Consider the following 24,999-nt stretch of genomic DNA (forward strand, 5'->3'; position numbering starts at 1 on the left):
CGAGTCCCCCTTCAACCAACATTAAAAACAATTGGAGTTTAATAAGTAAATTGTTAACAGAACACTGTATATCCCTCTTAGTAGCAAACATACAGTAACAAAGCTGAAATCTCAAACGAAGGGGAAAAACAGAAATAATGCAATTTCTGTACAGCAAGCTGAAAAATGTACAGCAGGCAGGAATCCTCAGGATAAAATTCACCCATGTGCACAGCACCAGCACTAGGTCTGTGCACCACACAGGGCTGGTCTACACTTGGGAGGGGATCGATCTAAGATATGCAACTTCAGCTACGTGAACAGCGTAGCTGAAGTCAAAGTATCTTAGATCGAATTACCTACCATCCTCACTGCACGGGATCAACGTCCGCGGCTCCCCCTGTCGACTCCGCCACCGCCGTTCTCGTTGGTGGAGTTCTAGAGTCGACAGGAGCGCGTTCGGGGATTGATATATCGTGTCTAGATGAGACTTGATATATCGATCCCCGAGAAATCGATTGCTACCCGCCGATACGGCCGGTAGTGAAGACGTACCCTTATACCCTCAAAATAGGGAATCATTTAAATGGTTCCCTAATGTGCTGGTGATCCTCTACACAAGGGTGAGTTCTACCCATATCATGGGAAGTTTTTGCATGGGAGGGGGGGAAAAAAGATCTTTTCCCAGCAAAAGAGTAGAAACATTCTTTGTTGCATTTAAAAGAACAATGGCTAACTACCATAGATTTCAGGTTCACTCTTATATTGCAAAGGCTGGAATGCTGGACAAGGACAACCAAATTCTCCTCTTGTTTGCACCGGTACGTCCCTATTAACTTTAATGGGGCTGAAACGGTGTCACTGAGTGAAGGACTTGGTCAGGAAAGTGCAACGAAAAGGAGTATTATTCCAATGAGAATCCGCTTTTTCAGGTGCGGGTTGAGGAAAGATTATAGCATGTGAGATTATGAGCTTTTAACTGGGCGGGCTGCAAACATCATTAAAGCAGCATGGAAACAGCAGTCAGGGTTTCAGGACTTCCTATGCCAGGTGAAGGGAGGAGTGATCAGCTGAAGCCAGCACTGGAATCATAGAAAGAGAAAATGCAGGTTCAATCTCTCAAGCTTTAAATGTATGTGTGTGTTTGTTTAGAGTACAGCTGCTCTGTAAACCTAAATCTTGCTCTTGCTACCTTTAGGGAGGAGTGGTACCTGGGATAGATAGAGGTGCTTGTTTTACAGAAGTGTTTTCTTGAAAGAGAGGATACTGACTGTCATACAGGAAGTGTATGACAGAGCCAGGGCCTGAATCTCTGTCCAGTGCCATCATCACAAGACTGTCCTTTCTTGTATAGGCCAGCGGGCGGGGTACCAGCCTGGGACTCACCAGTCCCAGGCACTAGTCCCTGCTCTGCAGCAGACATCCTGTGTCACTTGGAGCAAGTCACTTAGTCTCTTTGTGGAGTCTGTGCCTCAGTACTCTACTGTGAAATAGGATTATAACATTTCTCTAGCCTCAAATACTGTGGTAATGAAGACCATGTAAGTAGCAGAGATCGTTTTTCTACTGGAGCAGTGGCTCTTGATATTATATCAGAGTCCCGACCTATGTAAGCAGTTCTCGGTCAACAGAATGGCTGGGAGATTACTGGGCATACACACTGCAGTGTTGGTAACTGTGTACAATTAACATATGCGCTCGCGAACTTATCACAACACCCCATAGCAGGGACTGCAGCTCCCTACTATGGCCAGAGGAAGCAGCTTATTTCTTTGCATTGTTTCTGGTAATGGCGAGCTCCTGGTTTGGGTAAAATAAGCAGCAGTGGTTTACAGGGCTGCCCAGAGCCGGGGACAATTTGCCTCAGGCCCTGGGTCCTGCAGGGCCCCCCACAAGAATATAGTATTGCAACTTTTTTTTATGGAAGGGGCCCCTGAAATTGCTTTGCCCCAGGCCCCCTGAATCCTCTGGGCGGCCCTGGTGGTTTATAAACACTAAGCCATGCTCTTGTGGCTGTCACCAAAATGTTCTGAGTGATGGTTATGTAAAAAAAACATGTAACTACATCATGAAGCAGAGCTGAAACTGCAGTTAATAAAAACAGCGCACTGCATTGCTTTTCAGCATTGCTTTCTTATTGCTGGCTTTATTTCTGGTTATTTTCCAACTAATAAATCCCACTTTTGAGACCGCTGAATGGCCTGACTTCTATGGTGATTCCTAGATGAAAGCAAACAGCTTGACAAAACACAGAAGTCATGCTGGCCCATTAATTACTACTCTAGAGCATCCATTTTGCTGGGATGAACAATGTCATTTTCTGATTACATATTAGATATAACTATGGGATCCCAGAGTCTAAGCTGGATAATTTTCCCTTTCTCTCTTCTCTGGGAACCAAGAGAGAAAAACTGGTTCAGAAAATATTTAAATTTTCCTCAGGAAAAACAACACCTGCAGGGATCCTGAGTAGCTTTTACCAGAGAAGAAATGCTAGGGCTATGTCTATGCTAGCACTTACTGTGCTACCCCTGATGTCGCTCAGGGGTGTGAAAAAGCCACCCCCATAAGTGACGAAAGTAAGCCTGACTAAACGCTGCCCACACTGGCACTTATATCTGTGGGAGAGCTTCTCCTGCCGACATAGCTACCGCTGCTCGCAGGGTTGGAGTCGTTAAGCTAACAGAAGAGAGCTCTCCCACTGGCATAGGGCGGTTACATTAGAGAGCTTACAGTGGCACAGCTGCATTGGTGCAGCTCCGCTGCTGTAAACTCTCTAGCCTAGGTCAGAGATGTCTGCAAGCTGGATCTGAACCACAAATAACTGATGCAGTGTTGTCTTCCTGTGTGCAGACAGCCTGAAACAATAACTGCCAAAGGTGTGAACTCCCTGGCACCCCAATTCATCTGTTGTCTCCTAGTGACACTCTACACATCAGCACCAACTATTTCCTTGCTGATAATTTTAGCACAAGGAACGTAAAAAGGGTTGGGAGTGAAGCCTACATATGGGAACTGAGATCTGCAGCAGAGAAAGAAAAATAGAGACGACACACAGGCTAAGAAGAGGGAGAGAAAACAGATGAGGATGAGAAAACAAGAGGAAACAGTGGCATTGCTAAAGGAGAGGGTATTTTCTTACAAAGTGATGCTGGATGTGACGAGAAGACTCTGAACCAGTAGTGAATGATAATAGGTAAGAGTTTAGTTACTACATTGCCACATATTACCCTTGATCTTGGTGCAATCTAAGAAGTTGGGTGGAGTTGTGTTGTGGATGGAGGGGAGTGTTTAGGCCTAAACTTACACCCCAGCCCTTGAACCATAATTTAAAATTGTATTTATCCCTTTCCACAGGACGACACTCTTGCTCTGGAGCTGCTTCCACTAAGAGTGAAATTCACCTCTGTGCACAAGGCCTATGAATCTGGGGTGTTACTATTTTTTCACAAGCGCTCAGTATTTGCCTAACTGCTGTCATTGTGATCTAAGAATTGCACCACTGACATCAACAGGAGCAGAATCAGGCAAAAATCTGAGTGCTTGTAAAAATCCTCCTCTCCCCTCCGCACCCCCTGTTCTTGGAGATTAGATTTGAACACTATAATTTTTTATCCAAGGCATTTAAAATGGATGGTGAGCACCGCTAGTGTATAAGTACAGTTTTTATTCGGAGCGTAAAACTAGGAAATATCTTACTGGGAACAGATTTAGAACCTAATCCTGCCCTTTTTCTGCATGTAGAACTCATGAGCTCTTATTGAGGTGTATAAAAGTGTGACTCAGGATGAGCTTATAACTCAAAGGTTAACACTAATTATATAACCATCCGGTATGCATTGACACAGATTGTAACATCATCAGAATAATATTTCAGCATTACTTGTGCACATAACAAAACTGATGTGTTGTGAAAGTAACAGAGCAGGGTTTTTAAAAAAGTATTCAGTTTCTTTTATCAGAGGGGTAGCCGTGTTAGTCTGGATCTGTAAAAGCAGCAGAGTGTCTTGTGGCATCTTATAGACTAACAGACGTTTTGGAGCATGAGCTTTCGTGGGTGAATACCCCACTTTGTCAGATGCATGTAGTGGAAATTTCCAGGGGCAGGTATATCTATGCAAGCAAGCTAGAGATAATGAGGTTAGTTCAATCAGAGAGGATGAGGCCCTGTTCTACCAGTTGAGGTGTGAAAACCAAGGGAGGAGAAACTGGTTCTGTAGTTGGCAAGCCGTTCACAGGGTTAAACAAAGACAAAACAAAACGAAAGCTCATGCTCCAAAATGTCTGTTAGTCTATAAGGTGCCACAGGATTCTTTGCTGCTTTTTCAATTTCTTTGTGACTTCTCAGATAAACAGAGTATTTTATAAGGGCTTAACAGGGCCCACTGGGACAAAGAGTGAGTAGAAAATTTCCATCCTTCACTCCTGAGTCTAACTATTGTTCTGTTTGAGCCATCATTCAAATTGCCCTTGGCAGACAATATGATGAAACAACTTGGAAGTTCATTTTTAAACTCTTTCCTTTGCTGAGATAGCCCAGCCTGCTAAAGTGTTCATTTTGTTCCTCCGTCCAAGGATTCATCATTGGATAAATTTTATGTTAGGCAAAATTTTGAAGGGCCAAATACTAAAGTCCTTACTGAGAGCTCACTTGACCCTGTGAGTCCTTTGAGTCCTTTGCTGGAGGCTACATGGACCCATTTTACCCTACCTGGAGCACAAAGAGGAATTCCACCTTGGAAATGCAGCACTCCTCCCAAGGCAACCCACATGCAGGAGGAGTGCTCCCACTGTTGGATCCCTTCAGAGGAGGCAGCCTACTCTCTCCCGTGTGTCTGGCCTGCTCCCACAGCCAGTGCATAGTAGTAGGGAAGGGCCCCTACCTCATCTTGAGGGGGCTCTTATCTAGGAGGTACAGTGGGGGAAGCAGTCCCTATGCTCCAGGAACTGCAGTGGTGTTGTGCTGTGCAGGGGCAGAGATTTATACCCTTCCTCACCCTGCCTCTCACATCCTCACACACCTATCGAGCAGCAGGCCCAATCTGGCCCTCACTTTTTATGATCAGCTTTACTCAGGCAAACTTTCATTGACTTCAGTGGCAGCTGTCAGTGCCCATTATGGGAGTTTCCCTTCCTCTGTAGCATCATGCATTGGCCATTGCTCGGTGCAGGATGTGACAGGCTAATGGTCTGATCTTGTGTGGCAAATCCTAGAGTGTGTCAGAGGGAAGAAGGAAATTAAAGAGAAAAAACAAATGGGATAAAGAATATGATTTTTTTTTAAAGGAAGTGAATATGTACAAAAAAACTTAAAGGAAACCAAAAAGAGAGAAGATTTAAAAGGATGAGGAAAAAGCTAAACACGAGAGACTGGGAAGACAGGGAAATTAAAGTCAACAGAAAGTTTTGCTTTGAGGGGAGTGTTTTTGTTTTGTTCCGTAGACATCATAAACGGTAACTGTTGAACTAATTTGTAGTAATAAGGACTGGACTCACTGGTTTTTGAGGGAGTCTAGGCGTCAACTCTACTGCAAATTAGTTCACTAAGTTCAGAAGCTAAATCCTGTTTTTAAAGACAAAATAAGAACTTCTGCCTTGACTGATGAACAAGATGCTTCTGCTCTCAGCAAAACTGTCGTCCTCTAATGTAGCCACCACTCCCAAAGTCCCATCTGGCACGTACAGTCTCTCTCCCCTTTACCTTTTCGGTTTAGCAGATTAAACATTCTGGTCTCGACCCTGCAGCCCTCACTCAGAAAACTCCCCTTGGGTTCAGCTTGGGAGTTGTGACTGAGGAGTGGGCCAGCGGCATGGGATGAGGATGAAATGTCATGCTGCGGTACACACCTCAGACATGGATAGCAGCCATTGCCCTCTCATATATACGCTCCAGGATGCGATGGATGCTGGCAAAACTGGGCCTGTCAGAAGGCAGCTTGCTCCAGCAAAGGCGCATCAGGTTGTAGAGCTCCAAAGGACAGTTGTCGGGGCAAGAGAGGACGTTGCCATCTCTTACATAGTAAATCACCTCCTCGTGAGCCATCCCATAATAGGGTTGCATGCCATAGGAGAAAATCTCCCACAGGACCACACCGTAGGCCCACACGTCAGACTCGGTGGTGTAGCGGTTGTAGAATATCGATTCAGGGGGCATCCAACGTATGGGAATGGCATCATTTTCATTGGCTTTGTAATAGTCTGCTGAATAGATATTCCTCGAGAGGCCAAAGTCAGCGATTTTTACCACCCGATTCTCACCCACCAAACAATTCCTGGTGGCCAAATCCCGATGCACAAACTTGCGCTCTGAGAGGTACGCCATGCCCGCAGCCACCTGCTTGGCAATGCCAAGCTGATCAGTGCAGCACAAAGCGAGGGGATTGGGATTGGAGAGCCTGATCCTGGCATCAAGGTTACTGTGGCTCAGGCTGCAGAGGTTGTGCGGTGAGCGAGTGCGTAGGTACTCATTGAGATCCCCGTAAGCCATGTATTCAAACAGCAGACACATGGGTTTCCCAACAGCACACACCCCTGAAAGCAAGAAAATGGCCAAGTCAGTCTTGTCACTTTTTTTGGTATGACCAAACAGAAATAAAACTGGAGGGAAATTTCTAAAAAGCACAGATACAAATTAGGCCCTCAAATCCCCCTGGCTTTGATTAACAAAGGCACAAAGAAAGTCAATCTTCTAACGTTGAACTCCAAGGGGAGGGGGAAAAATGTAGTGTGCTTGGCTGATTTACTCTGATACCCCAAAATAAAAAAATTGGATGCCTTCATTTGATTAAGAACCAAATCTTGGTCAAAGTCATGTTAATAGGAGTTTCACCATGGACCCCATTGTGCTATAGACACTGTACAAAGGCAAAAATAAACACAGTCCTCCCCCACCCCACCCCAAGAGCTTACAATCTAATATAGTGGAAGTCTCCTAAACCAAGCTTCTGTGCTCCTTCCGAAAATTCTACAAGTTTTCCTTGACATTTCTTTATAAAAGACTATATTTTTGCCCAACTCAGGTACACTCAACCAATTTCCACTGTTTCCCCAAATATCTTATGATGTGTATCCTGCAATAAAAGCAAGTTTCCCGCATTAAGACAAATATCTGTGAAACATTTAATATCTTAATTTTGTTTTTTCCCTTGGGAGTTATAACTATTCTTTCAAACAAATTCATAACCAGCTGAGTGAAATGGAGACAAGTATACTTTCACAATGTACTGGGTATCTTTTGTGTCTTAAGGAAAAAAGCACTGTGATTATGAGAAGAGTTAGGTGTCAGCTGCAAGAAATGATCAGCAAATATTCCTCTGAATTTGAAAGTGAATTATTATTTATGGAGGGCAAGGTTTCCTAAACAGCTGTTATTCTGAATGGGAACTACCGGATGCTGGGCATTTTGGAAGATCTGTCTCTAGATTGTTTATTCTGTGTTTCTGTTTTTTTTCCAACATTCAATGAATGAACAAATTATTCAATTAATAGATTTCCAAATTATTCACACCACTTTACTAAATAAATAACAATATTAAACCAATTTTAGAGCTGGCCAAAAAGACAAGACCATTACCAGTATTCTACTGCTTGCCAGTCATTGAAAACCAGTGCAACCAGCCAACGTTCAGATCATGCACAATTTGCTTTCCTATGACTGCCATTCAGCACAGTCAATGATATTGCTTATTGTGAAATATGAAATTCTTGCCAATGACCTAACACTTGTCTCTCAGAGAAAGAACAGACATTTCCCAATGTGATAACATCTGGTTCTAGCGAGAACAAGCAATGTGAAAGGTTTATAGGTCAAATAGTGTTCATTTCCTCACACTCTTGCAATATAAAACCGGTTACTTCTTGTATCTTTGGCCTTTCCAAATTTATCCAATGTGTTAACAACAAACAAAAAGTTGATTCTAATTTAGGGCACTTCCTGTTTCTCTTTTCTGTTGTTCAAGTACATACACCAGGTCAGCTTTCATGAAACCAGATTGCCTACAAAATTCCTGCACTATGGATAACTTTCCCTGAAAATGTTCCTATTGATACGAATAGAGATTTGATTACTAGATAACAAAGGCCAAATCTATCTACAGGTAGTTTACAGAAGAACCATCTGATGGCATTGGTTACTGATCTCTACCACTGCTGAAAGATGATCTTTGCAGGGATAAAATTCTTGTGGTCAGATTTCTTCATGGAAGAATGACACGGGAGCCCCCATTAGCCCACCCTGGAGGTGGTTCCCTCTAAGAAACCTAATCAATTTATCAAGCTATTTTCAGACAGTCTGCCAAGGGAGAGGAGGAGAGAGACACTATTCTTGTTGTTTCTATTTTTAAAGACTCAGCGAGGTATTCAGGCAACACAATCATGGGAGCCATATGAGTAACAGACAATCTGTGCGCTCAAAATTTGCACCGACTGTTTTGTGCCTGCAAAATGAATAGCAATTCTGAGTAAATGCATCTCTAGCCAGTTCATACAGCCAAGGTGTAAGCAATCAGATTTTCACCCACATCTTTCAACTGGAGGCAGAAAAATGTGTATGTACTACCTTGTAGTCGCCCTGTGCCCAACAGTGAGTTTCACCCTGAGTGAATTGACTCAGTGGTTTGAGTCCAGTTCTTAGCATCATATCCATATTGCAAAAATCACCATAATTTGGAACTAACTGGTGTCTGTGTTAAGAGTTTTAGTAAAGAGATACAGAGACTAATGTAAGTGATGATGCTTGAACCCCACTGCAGGATTTGGATCTTATTTAGATGGCCATATAACTAGTCTGCCTCAGTGTAATGAAAATGGCATTAGAGCTAAATATTCAAACGTGTGCCAATAGAGAATGCAAAAAACATGCAATGGCACGTACCAAAAAAAAAAAAAAATCTAGGGCCTTGCCAAAAGCAAACTTCAGTTGCCCACTGCTTAATTTGCAATCTCCATATAACTGCAAATCCTGTGCCTGCAACCTTTAGTGCATTATGTTTTTGAAAATTGAGACCCAAAATGATGACAAATGGATTCTTGGAAAAATCATACCCCAAGAGCTTATCATTTTTGGTTTTGTACCTAACAGTTTGACGATATTTGGGTTATCAAATTCTGCCATGAGAGCCGCCTCCCTCTGGAAATCAGCCTGCATGTCTGCCGAAGCTTCTTCCTTTAGCATTTTCACTGCCACCATTGTGAATGGCTCAGAAGGAAGCAATCCAGGAGCCCTAGGAGAAAGAGAAAATTTCTAAACAGAACTAGAGGTATTGCACTTGCACGCTTGCGCACACACACATGCACGCACACACAAAATGTAAGCCCCATTTCTGGTTAGAAAATCACAGACAAAAAAAAGCCAGGAAGGGGTGTCAAAGCAGTGACCTGCAAGTGGAATTATTTTGCAGCCTTGTTGGGCAATCTCAGGAGAGGGCAAGGACTGAAGGAGCATGGAAATCAAACTTGGCAGGAGTGTAAGACCTATGGTCAGTGTGTGGGAAAGATGGCACTATTGCTGCCTTTGTTGTGTCTGTTCTGTGGGTGTCTGAGGACTTTAAACCCCCTTTAGTCAGTCCTGCACATTTTGTCAGCTCTACCTTTTGAATATTTTTGAGAAGACAGTAACATTTGCTGAGCTTTGCTTGCTTACAAGCCTGCCCAAGAACAGCTGTAGTAACATGCTATAAACGGAAGATTTCTACAGCTTGGGAGGCTGTGTGGCCTAGAAGAAAGATCATGAGGCTGGGAGTTAGGAGAGTGGGGCTCCATTTCCAGTTCTGTCACTGATCTGCTTTGGCACTTACGGAAAATCTCTGTGTTGTCAACTTAGTGCAGCATCCATAACAATATTGTTACATAGCCCTTTTCATCTTCAGATCTCAAAGCACCTTACAAAGGAGGCCAGTATCATTATTCCCATATCACAGATAGAGGAAACTGAGGCATGTGGTGGTGCTGTAACTTGCCTGGCAGACTAATGGCAGAATCTGGGATCCCTGAGTCCCAGTCCAGTGGCCAATCCACTAGGCTACAATGCCTCTCATGGAGGCCTTTTTCTGAGTTGGAGCCTCTAGCCCCTACGATGGTGTAAATATTGTTGTTATCCATGGGGAACTCTTCCCTTAACACTTTTAATTACAGATGCTGGGTCCTGAGCTTGCCAAAGACTTAGGGATGTGAAACCTATGGGAATGGTGTACATTTTGTTACTGTAGGTAATTCCTACCCAGGGAGATATGCAAGCCATGCCTTCAGCATTATAACACAGTTCCTGGATGTAGCCATCTAATGCCTATAAAAGGTAGCATCCATTTGTGAATTCTGTTACTACGCCTGACCTGCTGATCCTCCATTGCTTAAATGTCAAGTTATTTTACCGTTCAGTAGCCATGAGAGGTTCTAGTTCCCAAAGCAAACTTCCAGTTTCCTTGTCACCTACTGCAGAATGATGGCATTGCAGCAGATGCACTTGGCTACTGTAAATGTCACATCATTGTCAACTGTCAGAGAATGGCAAAATGCCCATCTAAAAAGAAATCTCCCAAGGCAAACCAGTATTACAGCTGAAAAGTTTGTTTGTTGAGATCCAGAACCTAGGAGCAATAAAACTGATTCTTCTTTTTCTCTACAATTGCCTTCTTTAAAGCAAAATGCCATTTGTGCCTTCTGGTGGGCATTGGAACTTCTACTATGCTATTAGAGCCAATACTCTTTTCATGTACCAGTCAGTGGCATGTGTTTTGGTGCTTGAGAGAGTGATCTGTAGTTATTGATAGATAATGCGAGTGTAAGAAAGATCAGGGGACTCCCCTCTTCTGATTAACATCAAGAGTTCATTACACCTGATCAAAAGCCTAGAAGGGTTTATACGGAACAGAAATAAGAGGCAACACAGGTTTCACATGGTGTTCTTTTTGAGGGAGAAATTCATCCCTGAACAGAGGCTGGCAATAAGCCTAGGTACCTCTTAAATCCTGAAAGTGTAAATTAGGGACCTAAACAGTGCATGAGCTTTGTACAAGGATGAATTTCATGCTGAGCGAGTTCTTAGCAGACAAGTATCTATATTGCAAAAATCACCATGATTTGGAGCTAACTGGTGTCTTTGTTAACAGTTTTAGCAGAGAGGTATAGCAAAAGCCCTTTAATCCACAGAGTGTTCTTTCCAGGGCAGTATTCGGAAATGACTTTATTTTAATATTAAACAGAGAAGTTGTTTCCAGGGCTGAAAATTGGGGGCCTCCTACCCAACAGAGTATTTCCTCCTAGGACCAGGTTGCACCAACTGATGTTTTTTCTAGTACATGTCTCTCCAGTGCTCAGATTAAATGTTATCCTGCCAGTACACGACAGTGTATGGGGTGGAGGAAGCTGTCTATGCCTTCTGCCCACTATGCATCTGAGCAGCACAGGATAGGATATGGTTCTTAGCTGAAGAATTGGGCTCATAGTTGGTAACCAGCACAAAGAACTGACCAGTAGTGGACTCAGGAGCTATGTCTGCCCTTATGGTAGAAAGGTCTTTTGTGCCTGAGGAGTGTAGTTGTTGACCATGGTCTTAATCCCAGAGTTTTAGGAGATCTGTTAGATATGCTGGGCCATGGCCACTGAGCTCAAACTGAAGAAGGCAGCTGCATGCTGATCTATGTAGAATCATGTGGCTTGAGAGCTATAAGAGGAGTACCAGTGATGCATAAGATAATACTCAAAACTACTTTTATTAGGAGGTCTTGAGCTGGCCCCAGCTTTGCTTATGTGAGCCTGGCTACTGATCTTGTTCTTAAGACAGATGTGACGGTAACTTGTTACATTCTCCATTCCCACTGCAGGAGACAGGCTGCCATTTGTATTAAGATCTTTCAGAGGGAGCCAGTAAATAAGTCAGTCACTTCCTATCCTGACATGCTGCTTCACCCAAGAATAAGTAAACAGTGAATCAGAATTTTAAGGAAGCCAACTGGCAAAGAGATTATTGGCACAGTGTGTAGAATTATGTTTACAGAAATGAAATATTATACAAGGAGAAATAAGAGGCTTACTAAATTTACTCTGAGGTATCCATTAACATACATAGGCCAATGAATCTAATTTTCTTTCTGAGAACGGAAAGATTATTTCTCATGTGGTAGCTTGAGTGCTCCATCCTGGCAGTACTGGAAGCTAACAGACCCATCATTTTTTATCCACCAACCCTGTGCAGCAATGCCAACTGTGAACCTTTCCCCAGGAAATGCTTGGCTTCTGAGGCATTCTTCATGAAGCTGCGAGGTGAGCAGATAACACCAACAATATGGAGGAAACTCATTCAGAAATCAGGATGGCTGGAGCTTCTCCATCAAGCCAAGGCCAAAAGTAGTTCCCAAAGCACAGAATTTTTCACACTCTTTTCTGGTTCTCTTTAAGTATCGCTTAAAAACTTTCTATTAAAAGGAATTGCAAAATGCAGTGAAAATTACATGTTGGAATCTGGCAGGATGAGGATTATTCTGAGGAAATTCACCATGGATAGAATTCACCCAAGTCAACAGGGCCTGCGTAAAGATCTATATACCATTTAAGGCTAACTTAACACACAGCTTAAGTAGGGTTTGAATTGCCTTGTATAGGTGCCATTCTTTTTGGGTCAACTTCAGCCCTGTGCAGACGGATAGCCTATATCAGGGATCGGAAACCTTTGGCATGCTGCCCGCCAGGGTAAGCACCTGGAAGGCCAGGCCGGTTTGTTTACCAGCGGCATCCGCAAGTTTGGCTGATTGTGGCTCCCACTGGCCGTGGTACACCATTCCAGGCCAATGGAGGCTACGGAAGGCAGCGCAGGCCAAGGGATGTACTAGCCGCCACATCCCACTGCCCCCGTTGGCCTGGAGCGGAGAACTGCAGCCAGTGGGAGCCGCAATCGGTTGAACCTCCAGACACAGTAGGTAAAGAAACCGGCCCGGCCCACCAGGGTGCTTATCCTGGTGGGCCGCGGGCCAAAGGTTGCCGATCCCTGGCCTATACTCTCAAAATAGAGCTCAAGTCGTCTTACGTGGGGCACAGACCTTGTGCTACCTGTCTGCATAGATGTGAATTTTACTCAGTGTGAACTAAAATGATGGGCTATATTCAAGAGTGTGTTCCAGATGCTTGGTTTAGCTAGGCAGGTACACTGCATGTAGGGCTCCTTTGCCTCATCAGAGTGCCACTTGGCATCTGGCGCACAGTTTTTAATCTGGTCCCATGTGCTTTGTTGTTGTTCAAACCCAACTATCTAGTTTAGCCATCAAAGCTAACAGTCAATCATAAGCTAAGCATCTGTGATTTTGCTGCTGTGTGCCCTTTAAACTGTTATTTTTAACACTGTCTGTATAAATAAATGTGCACTTCTTCCACCTCTCTTCGCAGGGAACAAAAAAATGTATCGCATCCAGTAGAAGTATTTCCTCGCTCTAACAAATTTAACCTACTACATAATTCATTTCCAAATAAAGTTGTCAGTGGTATCACTGACTATGTCAGTGCAAAGTATTATCCTACTATTACCTTTAAAATGTCTGCTCTTGCAACCATGACCTGCAAGAGAAGTCCCTTGACTTAGCAATCAATGAGACTAGTCCCACAAGTAAGATTTGTGGGTGCATGTCCACGCTGAGGAGCAGGTACATTGTTCATTTTGTTTCTCTCTCTCTCTCATACAATTCCACATATAACCTCATTAACCAGTCATGTTCCATCCTGCAGAGGAGTTCCAAGCCACACGCACATCACTGAAATTAACCGTGAAAAGAGGAAACGGAGCCTAAATAAATACACACTGCAGCCTTTCCACTTCCCTTCAGCGATTCTGGGGTGGGATTTTCCAAACTGCTCATCACTGGCCCAATCTTACTCCACTGATGGCAAAGCAGGTGTACCACAAGCTCCGCTGCAGCCAATGGAGGTTTAATTGAGCAAATTTGGAATTCTTTTGCAAATCCTGTCTGTAAATTGTTGAAAACATTTAGAGAAACCAATACTGGAAAACACTTCCGAGTAATTAATATCCATGAGAACTAGCACCAGGATACTCTTTCTGTCCTTTTATCTTCCCTGCTTGACTCATAACTTATGTGAGCATTTACCTCATTGCTCATGATTTATGGTCTTTCACCTGCGAAGTAGTGACTCCCCTCTGCTCCCACAGGAATCAAGAGGAACAGGATTTATTCTTAATTCGTTGAATTCAGACTAGTGCCAGAAGTAAGGCCCCGCAATTGCACCTGCTCGTGTTCCTGACACCCTGACGAGCCAGCTAGAATGCCTGACGGACCGCCCTGCCTGACTGGCTGAGGAAGCCAGCAGGCCAGTTCTTAAGCCCAGCAGCAGCAGTAGCTTGCTGGCAGCTCAATGCACATGCTCAGGGACTCTCTGCCTCCCTCTGCTTGTGTCTCACCAAGCCCTACTCTTGCTCTGCTCTTCCACAGCTCCAGTCCAGATCCTGCCCTGCACCCAGCCTTGTTTCCACCCAGTCCCTGCCTCAGAACCAGCCCTGATCTTGCTTTCGCTGATTCCTGGTAACCCATTTCTGACCCTTGGCTCTGATTCCTGACTCCAGTTCTGTCTTGATCCTTGGCTCTGGCATTCAGACTCTGATTCTGGTTCTGACCCTCTGCTCCGATTCCTAACTCTGACTCTCTTGGGCATGTGGACTCTGACCACTAGGCCTGACTCCTGCTCTGACCACTAGGCCGGACTGCCCATGACCCGGTCTCCTGGCAAATAGGAAAAACTGTTTGTCAATTTCAGGAATAAGGACCCTCTAAGCAAATAAGTGTATTTTTGCAGGATCAGGGGCTCATTGCAGGATCACAGATAGCAGTAGGGGGGTAAACACCAGCAAAAGTTGTTGTTTGGGTTTTTTTAATTTATTTTTTATTTATTTATTTATTTTATTTTTAAATGCTGGCTACCATGTACCAACATCTTAAACAAAAATGAAATCCTGGGAAAATCTGAAAAATTCACAATGGACTAGTCTCAGTAAAAACAAGCAAAATTCTTATTTTCCTGAATGCATCATAAATTTAGCTGCCACATTCAGCTGGATTAACAGGAATAAGTGAGACACTGTCTAATATATAGAAGATGACTATGAATGTTTGTGACAATGTTTTACCAAATTTACCAGTCGAAAGTTGGAAACAGGAATAAATTAGCCTAGTTTTTATAATTAGTTTTGTCACGCTTTCATGCATATTTCATTCTGGTTAGAACAATTAATTTCTCCATGTCAGCTGGAATAAATGAACAAACATTTTCCTGCTACCAGAACTCTAGCCAGATGTTAATGTCTTCCGGGTATCAGTATTAAGGAGCGCTTGCTAGCAGGACACTTACCTTGCTTGAAAGACCCTTCCAAACGCTCCTTCTCCAATATCTCTCACGTATTCAATATTATTTCTTGGGTATTCCAGGCTGAGTAATTTAGGATTCAGGAGAAGGGGTATGCGCTGATACATGGGGTTAGGATGAAGTCTGTCCAATAGGAGCTCTGATGGAAGAGTGGTTAGTGCTGGTGCTTGTGACTCCCTGAAATGATGGATAAGGACATAATCAGTGGGTTAGCGCATGTAGGGTACTATGTGAGGAGTGAACATTTTGAGGTTTGACTCTGCAAGGCTGGAAAAGGGAGGTGCAGAAAGACTGTCCACAGGGCCTCTTCACACCATACACAGTGGCTTGCCAGCCTTGCACAGACAGCCCACCTGCCCTGCTGCTGGAGCAGTGATCCTCTATGAAAATGGCTGTCAGGTCATAGCATGCCCTGCATACATGTTCTGCCTCTTTGCTCCCACCATGTGAGAAGTCTCAGATGAGTGAGAGTGGTGCCCCTTAACATGGGGATATGTGCCTTCCAAGTGTACAATGTGCCTGCCTGGGCATTTTGCTACCTGTCCGCTTCTTACCAGTTGTGCACTATTGTGTGTCTCATGACATTGTATTGTTGTTTCTGGGACATTTCCATTTTGCCTGTTATTTCCAGGGATCTAGGCTAAGTAGGTTGGTCTGCCAGGTCAGGGGCCAATCCAGCAGGCCATTGGGTACAGGAGTAGTCCTTCCGTGAGCAGCTGCAATGGAACTACACATGTGAACCAGGATTAGTCATGTGATTAAGAGTTTGCAGAGCCTCAGTCAGTAATCTGGGGCAACAATATGGAGAGAGGAGATCTACCACAGGACAACCTACAGCAAAAAGTAATGATACCCTGCAACCATTAGTCTCACCCCTCAGCAGAGCTCTCTGCAAAGTTACACTTTTCAAAACCCAGCGTTCTTTCAGTTTTTGACAATTGAAGGAATCTAGTGGCTGGAAAAATTCTTTTCTGGCCTGTTCCACAAACAGTACAGGCTGTTAACCACAAACAGTCAGGTTGGGGCTAAGGAATTTGCTTTAAGGGCATGAGGGGTTTGAGGAGGGAGAAAACCCACAAATATTATTTTCAACCACATTCATGTCCAGATAACTTCTTATATACTGACTAATTTCTCACCATTAAGAATTTGTAGCATAATGCCTGGGGAGAGAAGAAATTTCATTGAGTCTCCTTTTATTGGAAGTAGATGGGGCTGGAGTTGCTCCTTTTTAATTCCCTTTGACCATTCAATTCTTAACAATGTCTAAATATCTCCTGTGACAGACCCAGGCCAGTGGGGTGCAGGAGTCTGGTAGAGGGCAAATATACTAATCACTGGCTGAGTAGTTTTCTGTTCCCTGAGTGACCAGAGCAGGGGCTGCACTAGAGTAGTCAGGAACTTGCTAGAACCAATTAAGGCAGACAGGCTGATTAGAACACCTGCAGCCAATCAAGGCAGGCTAATCAGGGCACCTGGGTTTTAAAAGGAATGGGGAGGACCAGAGAGGGAAAAGTGCATGTGAGGACTGGACAAAGACACAAGGAGCTGAGGCTGAGAGGCTGTGCTGCTGGAGGACTACGGAGTACAAGCGTTATCAGACACCAGGAGGAAGGTCCTGTGGTGAGGATAAAGAAGGTGTTTGGAGGAGGCTTTGGGGAAGTAGCCCAGGGAGGTGTAGCTGTCACACACCGGTTACAAGAGACACTATAGACAGCTGCAAATCCATAGGGCCCTGGACTGGAACCTGGGGTAGAGGGCGGGCCCGGGTTTCCCCCCAAACCTCCCAACTCCTGATCAGACACAGGAGGAGTTGATCCAGACTGTGGGGAAGATCACTGAGGTGAGCAAATCTGCCAATAAGCGCAGGACTCACCAAGGTAGAGGAGGAACTTTGTCACAACCCCCAAGGAGGAAAGTTTCCTACATCTAGATTGTCTAGTAATGGCCTAGGATAGTAGATCCTTACATTCTAAGCTAAACTTGAACTTATTCTCGAATCTATTAATTGCCTGAGAACAACTGTTTGTTGTTCAGAATGTTAATTGCACACACACGTTTCCAGATGTCTTTGTCAAGTGATCCCTCAGGTTACAGGAGGTCCTATGTAATCATGAACTTTGCTACTGTTCATGTGATTTTCTTAGTCGTATGGGATATAAGTCACCAGTTCCTTGGTTTAGTGTGATGAGAATTCAAAATGAAACACTGCTATATTCAACTGGAAATATGATGGAAAGCTGAAGCACTAGACAAGCACTAATGTTTTGTCCTGATTTCTAGGTCTCAAAGAAGAACATGAGAATTTTTGGCCTGCATTATTTGTTGTTGTTGTTAATGTATAAATAGTGCCCAGAGGGTCCAGTGAGGATTGGAGCCCCAGGGTGCTAAATAATGAATAGACATATAAAGACACATCACTGTCCCAAAGAGTTTCCAATCTAATATTTTCCTTTGGCCTGTTGTCCTTAAATGTTGAAACAGACATTTGAATTTAGTGAGTACAGGAATGTCCATTCCAAGCCCCGTGTCAAAACTGTATTTGCTGGAACAAATCCTACATGGCTTTATTTATAGATCTCTAGGGCTTACCTCTTTTTGTTTTTCCATTGTTTTCGCCTTCGGCAGCAAACAAGAGCAATGATAATGAGAATCACTATCAATGCAAAGCTGGAGATGATGGAAATGATGACAGTCATGGAGTAGGTAGGGGAGAAAGAGGAAGGGAGATTGGGAGTCTCTACACTTGGTTTTTTTGTTCCTGGTGATATGGATACTGCAATGAAAACAAAAACAATGATTCCATCCCTCTTAAATTCTACAGAACTTTTTGTCAAAGGATACTTCTAATGTCACCCAGTTGTCATGGTAATTATTGTGATCTCTACAAATTCGGCAGTATGACTTCACAGCTGGATCATACAGGAGAAGGCCGTTTGGAAGGCAGAAACACCCTTTTTATGCCAATAACTTTGGTAAGAATCAAAGTAATAGAAGTGGTGGAAAAAATATGATAGTACAAATGTATTTAAACTTCTTTTTAGTTTTAAGTATCTCTTTCAAAAAGCATCATGAATAGAAATATAAGCATTGGTTTAGCTCTTTCAGGTCTATTAGCAGTCTGTTGGTTTGTACGTGTAATGGCTGAGACTAAAAGTAAAGCTAAGTCAGGCTGTTCCCTTCATTCCTTTTCAAGTGCAGCTATAGTGACATAGCTTTGGTTCACTAGAGCCTTACAATGCTTCTGATGTCTGCTTAGTGAAAGAGGAAGTAGTGAAAAGGGCCTTTGTATTGATCAAAATATACCTCAGCACTTATTTCGGTGATGGTCACTTAAAATCCAGACATCCATGAATAAGAGAAATGTATGCCTGGGCATCAAGCTGGGAGGCAGGAACTTCTAAATTCGAATCCTGCCTCTGACCTGGACTTCCCTTGGCCTTGGGCAAGAAGTCACATTGCTGCTTTTCTATCTTCATCTCCCCTTCTCTGCCAGTCAGGATGTTATGAGAAAGTGCTAGTTTGTAAAGCACTCTGAACATTAAGGCCAAATCTTGTTTCCACTGAAGTCCAAAGAAACTGGCACGACTGTCAGAACTATCAGGGTAACTATTGGGATATGATGCTCCTGAACAGTTTTGTGGATCAATGTTTAATGTTCTAAAACTACAGCTACTGTGAGAGGTTGTCAGCTGCTGTCCCTTACCCTCTCCACAAAGAGGCACACTGCAGTATTCCCAGTTTACAGAATGGTCCTTTGTGTAACACCAGGGACGTTCGTTTTCCCCTCCTGGATTACGGCAAGAGTTCTCAGCATTTGACAGCTCTGGGAAAACCTGAGGGGTCCTTCTGTGCAAATGGGGTACCTGGTAGGAAGAAATACGTTAGCTTTAGTGTTTTTAGAGTGCACTGCTTCCTGATGTTTTTAGAAATAGCTGATGGTTGCAAGTCTGCAACAGCTTCCCAAGAAACATGTGACATCTGTGTCTTGCGAGGGAGCGGCCATGAGGGTGAAATGCTAACACACCTGACCTTTTAACCTCACTTTCCCTGGCTTTCTGCCTCTGAGGCCCCGATCCTCCAAGATATTTAGGCACTTAGCTCCCATCGATTTCAATGAGAATAAAGCATCTAAACAGGACCTGAGTAATTTGCTGGCCATCTTGGTATCATTTTCAATAGGTGGGATTTTATTCCACTTACTAGTATATATTACAGGAAAATACAATTGCTTAAATAGATGGGCTCCTATATCATGTGTCTACTGTGCTTCTGGGGGATTCCTCCACTAGGTCTGAGGTGCCAGGCAAGGAATGATTGCCCCAGTGAAGGCAGATTATTCAGCAGCATGCAGCTAGCTTGCGGCTTCTGTGCCACCATCCTTCTCTTCTTGATGCTGGTTGAGGGACCGAGGAAGATCTGCCCAGTTGATCTGCAACTGCTATAATACCCCTTTGGGGGTCATTGGCATTTGGCACTATTTAAGCCAGTTTTCAGGTTGCTCTAATGCAAGGGAGATGCCTAGCACACAGCTGGCTCCTCAGATGCCATCTTTGCCCCTACTCCTCTGTGGACTTGTACACTCAAGGTGTTATACTTTGGCTGGGATTTTCAGAGGATTTTCTAGAGCAGCGGCTCAACTTCCACTGAGTTTCTGTAAACTCCTCTGGATATCCCAGCATTAGACTATAAATCCAACCCTGACTGTAGATCTGAATAAACTGATGCTCACCTGTTCACTCCACTTCTGGCAAGGAATGCCTGAGGTTGTGACATTGACAGCACCCTGGTAGAACCTGCCATTGCCTTTGTAGCAAGTTGCTGTGGGAAAAGGCCATTTAAACAAGTGAAGTGAGACAATGGACTGCGTCACAGTGAATCAAAAATGGAAAAACTTTCATAAAATAGGAATAAATGACCACACCAGCAGATCAGATGCAAAAAAACACCCTTGAGAATACTAAGGTGTCCAGACAGCTAGTCTGCCATCAAGAGACTATCTAGATTTCTGTTCACACCATTGAATAGATTTTGAACTCAGCTCCACAAAGGTAAATCTGGTGTAACTCCAAAGGAGCTAGTGGAGTTATTCCAGGTTTACACCATTGTGACGTGAGTTCAGATTTCAGTCTAGGCATTCTGTCCATCTCATCCATCCAATTCACTCCTCCTGTTACAGAAAATGCAGCACAGAACCCCTCTAAACACCCTAGGAGTATCTTTCTAGTTGTTTCATATGCAGATCTAGTCAGCAAAGCTGCATGGAATATAAAATTAGTTATTCCTTGTTTCCTGTAAAATTGAGATTAAAAAGAGGGACAGCTTTTAAAACTGTACAATTAAATACCATCCTGTACATCACAAGGTTTGCTGATCTGATTAGAATGAGTTGGTTCTAAGGAAAGAAGGGGAAAATTTTCAAAAATACGTAAGAGATTAAGGTGCACAAGCCTCCCTAATAGTCACTGAAACTATTCTAAATTCCAGGGCCAGATTGTGCCAATCGGAGACCCTAACACAGGACCCCTGTGGATCAGCCTCACACGCTCTTAGACTGGCAGTGACCTAGGACAGTCTTTCCCCTTGGGACTAGGAACAGAGGCCCCCCAAGCCCCTGGAGAGGCAGGGTGGCAGCAGAGTGTCTACACTGGCTTCAGAGGGGAGAATCAGGCTCTGTGACTGTGTCCCTCTTCTCCAACCAACATGTGGTGCTTGTCTTATGAGAGTGTAAGCTCTTCGGGGCATAGTATGTGTGTGCAGTGCCTAGACACTATAGATGATACCTGCACACAGTGATACTAAGAATAAAGAATGAATACAGTTCAGATAGATATCCAAAGCTTATTCACACTGGAGAAAAACTGAGCAGGAAATCTTATAAGAGTAGACTTAAGTGCAAGGTTTCCTAAACTAAACTGGGATGGCTGGAAGTGCCCCAAGGATTACCTCTCGCACACTATTTCAGCATGATTTCTTCCATTGCTGGCCAGACACCAGAAGTGCCAAGAAGGGACAACATTAGGAAATAGGGTGACAAGTTACACTAACAGTTTTGAATTTCAGGAAAGATTTGTTTGGGCTTCAGTTTGAGTTTGGGGCAAAAGGTTTGGCCTTTTAGTTTGTCTGAACAGATTTTACCAATTCCTCATCTGTAGGGTAAATGTAGTTCATGCAGACCTAGGTTGCAGGTGTAAATATTTAGAGTGGACATTTACAGTACAAGTTCAAAAGAATCAATGGAAGTAATGCTACTAGAGTAAATCAAACACATCGTAGATGATCACATATCCCTTAATCGCTTGCATTCCATGTCTCAATTACTATAATTTCTTTTCTATAGTCTCTGAACACTTCATACAGGGCTCTCTGCATTACACACTTGGCAGAGGAAAGAAAACACACATCAGACCCTACAACGACAATGTCCTGGCAGCACAGAATGAATATTTTAGGAGTCTTCCTTTCAAAGGCAAGGTAAATAATATCTGAGACTTGTTTAATGACAGATCTGGCATCCAAATGCCAGTAAAGCATTAACCTGTTTCTTGACAAAAATAAAAGCCGTGCACAGTGACCCATGCTCTCTGATTTGGTACTCACACCACATGTCTGAAATAAACAGCCATATAATGGCTGTGAGACACTTTCTAGTGACCTTTTGGCGTTGGAAACAATTACCAAAAAAGTAGCCCCTGCTTTCTGTCTAAGGGTGATGAGAAACAGGGAAACAAAGGTGCCACTCACATGGCAGGCCTCCCAAAGGAAGGAGCAAGGAGTAACAGAGATTCTATATTTGGGATTTAGTTAATAGTAGCTCTGTTGATTATGTATGAGTTGGAACACACTCCAGCTCACTCTCCCATAGCTGTATGGATTGGCAATGATACTGTAATAAAAATGTACTAAAATCTTCCTTTTGTCCCTAAAGCCAGCAGATATGACTGAATGGACATGGGAAGGGGGGCAGGATATCAGCTGAATAAGGTGTCCTTTAGTAAAATGCCATTGATACTAGACAGGCAGCATTTTTACACAGTCTCTCTTCTGACCTGCCACAGCATTTAAAACCTCTGACCCAAAAATGATTAAGAAAGGATTAATGCTCTCATTATTTTTATATATTTATATATATAATATATAAATACACACACACGGCACCCTTTCTTCTCTGAGCAGGGGAAGGACTACAGCTGAATGCCTTAAATGTAAGATTTGTGTCAAGGCAGCACAACTGGAGCAGCTGTAATGAATTAAGCTATGTCTCACAGCACACTATGATAGGGAAGTGCTCTGGGGATTTGGATGGCTGCTTTTGAAAGCCAAAAGAAGGGTGGGGAGAGAGACAATATTATCTGGAAAAGCCTATTTTTGCCTCCCAAATTTTTCTTCTGTTTGCATTGGGTGCCCAGCACTATAGTATCTGAGCACCTCCCAAGGGTGGAAGCAAAAGTACAAGAGATTATGCCTCTGGGTTTGGTTTTGTTTTCTTTTATTCTCTCTCTTTCTCTCTCCCTCCACCCTTCCACAGCTCCTTTCTTCTCCCTTCCTCTCCTTTGCCCTTCCACATTCATTCTTCCTCCTGGCTCAGTTTAGCTGTCTGTGGGCATGCTAGACAGTCAAAGCCGTGAGTTTAACTCTGTCTTTATGAAGAGCTCTTGGCATCACACTGAGGAGTTGCATACACACATTTCAACCTATGCAAAGGCCAGACCGTTACAATTTATCAAATCAAAAGCTCCACAGAAGGGATGAACAGTCAGAGTCGTCATGCTGCAAAATCTTGCCTCATCATAAAGAAAAAGTATATTGCACATATTTGAAACATGAAACACCTTTGGATTTACCAACCCCCTCAAGTGTTTAAAAAAGCATGAGTCAAGGCCCCCAAAATCACGAGATTGGCTTTAAAAAAAATCACAAAATTCTAAAAATGAATTTTGTTGGTTCTTTTTATTTGCCTCTTGATGTTGAAAAGTTTTGGGGATCACATTTTCTCCCCAAGCCTAAGAGCTATATTTTTTAATGAAAACTGAGATTTTCAGGTAATAACCTGATTCCAGTAGGTAGTTGGAGCTGAAAGAACCCCGCTCTGCTCCCAAATACCATGATTGTTGGCAACATGGCATCTTAAACAACTAGACCAAGTCAAGGACTGTAGTTCTAAACTCCAAGGGAATCTACTTACTGGTTGTATTTTCTGTCTCAAAATCTGGAGGGAAAAAAAGACAAACAACAAGTAAGCAACAGATGTTCTAACTGAAATCTTTGTTCAATGGTGCAGCTACTATCAGTCCTCTCACATGTTGTGGGAAAACATTCTTTCCCAGAAGCACTCTGGGGAATTTTTCTGTGAATACACCAGTTCTTCAAAGTGGCAACACTATCATTAACGAAACTGGTTTTAGCAACTGGATTGGTTTTGAGACCGGTGGTTCTAAAATAAGGTAGTTGTGTTTTGGGTGGGTTGTATGTTGGAATCAGACCAAATAAACAAAGTGTTGTTCCTTTCATTCTTTAATGCACAGAACATGGCATTTCAAACACAGGGTAAAGTAGAACTAAAGATGTTACAAGGCTGCAATTTACTTCAAGAGCCTCTTCCAACTACATAGACTGATACCTAGGAAGCTGATTTCCTACCAGTTCTTATTTTATTTGTAAATTTTATATTTTACAATTGTCTTCTTCCTTGTCAGAGGACTTTGACATGCTACAGTCCAATAAATGCTTAAAGGTACCATGGGCCAAATCCAGTGTACCCTATGTGTCTCAGTGTTTTGAGGGGGATTCTTTTAGCTGGTCACTCCTCCCTTGGAGTCACACTGCCAAGGACTTCCCAGCCTCCTCCTGCCCCTGGTATCCCTCTTTAAAGGGGCTCCCCTGCAGAGAGGGTTTTCTTAGGAAAGCTATTACACCCCCTGGATGTATATGGGTTGACTGCTGGGTGCAAGAGGGATGAATTCTCCCTCATCCAATCCACAGATCCCCCAAAATCTGGAGAATCCACCATGGAGCCCAAAGAAAGGGGGCAGGATTCACATATTGTCTGATAATCCCCCTTTCCCTGGCGAAGAAGAGAGCCACATTCTTAGGGCATAATCTGGCCCACACTTTGGTCCTGATCACTCACTGGCCTCAGGCCTTCCCCTCTTCCCCAAACTCTTGCTAAGCCTTGACTCCATTTAGCACAGCAGCAAGCAGAATTCTCAGTTACCGAAATATGGAATCCTGGTGCAGGCCTTGGGGTCCTGGTGCAAGCTGGGAAGTCTGTTGCATTCAGGTAGAGCGAGCAGCATTAATCCTGGTTTGTAAATCCCTTTCTGGGAATTCTCCTCCAGTGAGAGCCATTCCTTAAAGCAGTAGAGATCCTTTACCGCAAGGCAATGCTCTCTACATTATTTTACAAAGAACAGTGAAATACACAGTCAATGGCTTGCTGACAAACACTGCATTAACAATGGTGTGCAAAAGTTATGCAGACAGATCCTTAGCTCATGGAAATCAGCGTGGTTCCACTGATTTCCGTGAGGCCACGCTGATTTATATGAGCTGTGAATCCAGCTCATAAATTGTAATGGAAACATTGCATGAAATATAACAATTTGCTCAAGGGAAATCCTTGAAGCTTCATTTTTTTTGTGAAGCAGCACTCTGTTCAAA

General features: G+C 43.4%; 1 protein-coding gene across 1 annotated transcript in view; it reads right to left on the minus strand.

Moving 5' to 3' along the window:
• Positions 1–546: 546 nt before the first annotated feature.
• Positions 547–24,999, minus strand: part of MUSK (muscle associated receptor tyrosine kinase) — an 88,087-nt gene continuing 63,634 nt past the window's right edge. The window contains 9 exon segments of the mRNA XM_032764946.2: positions 547–1,061; positions 5,827–6,510; positions 9,052–9,200; positions 15,325–15,516; positions 17,932–18,115; positions 19,046–19,205; positions 20,072–20,160; positions 23,525–23,548; positions 24,554–24,729. Coding sequence (XP_032620837.1) covers positions 5,828–6,510; positions 9,052–9,200; positions 15,325–15,516; positions 17,932–18,115; positions 19,046–19,205; positions 20,072–20,160; positions 23,525–23,548; positions 24,554–24,729 — 1,657 coding nt within the window. The 3' untranslated portion in view covers positions 547–1,061; position 5,827.

This window comes from Chelonoidis abingdonii, chromosome 6 (assembly GCF_003597395.2).
Source record: "Chelonoidis abingdonii isolate Lonesome George chromosome 6, CheloAbing_2.0, whole genome shotgun sequence".
Taxonomy (NCBI): Eukaryota; Metazoa; Chordata; order Testudines; family Testudinidae; genus Chelonoidis; species Chelonoidis abingdonii.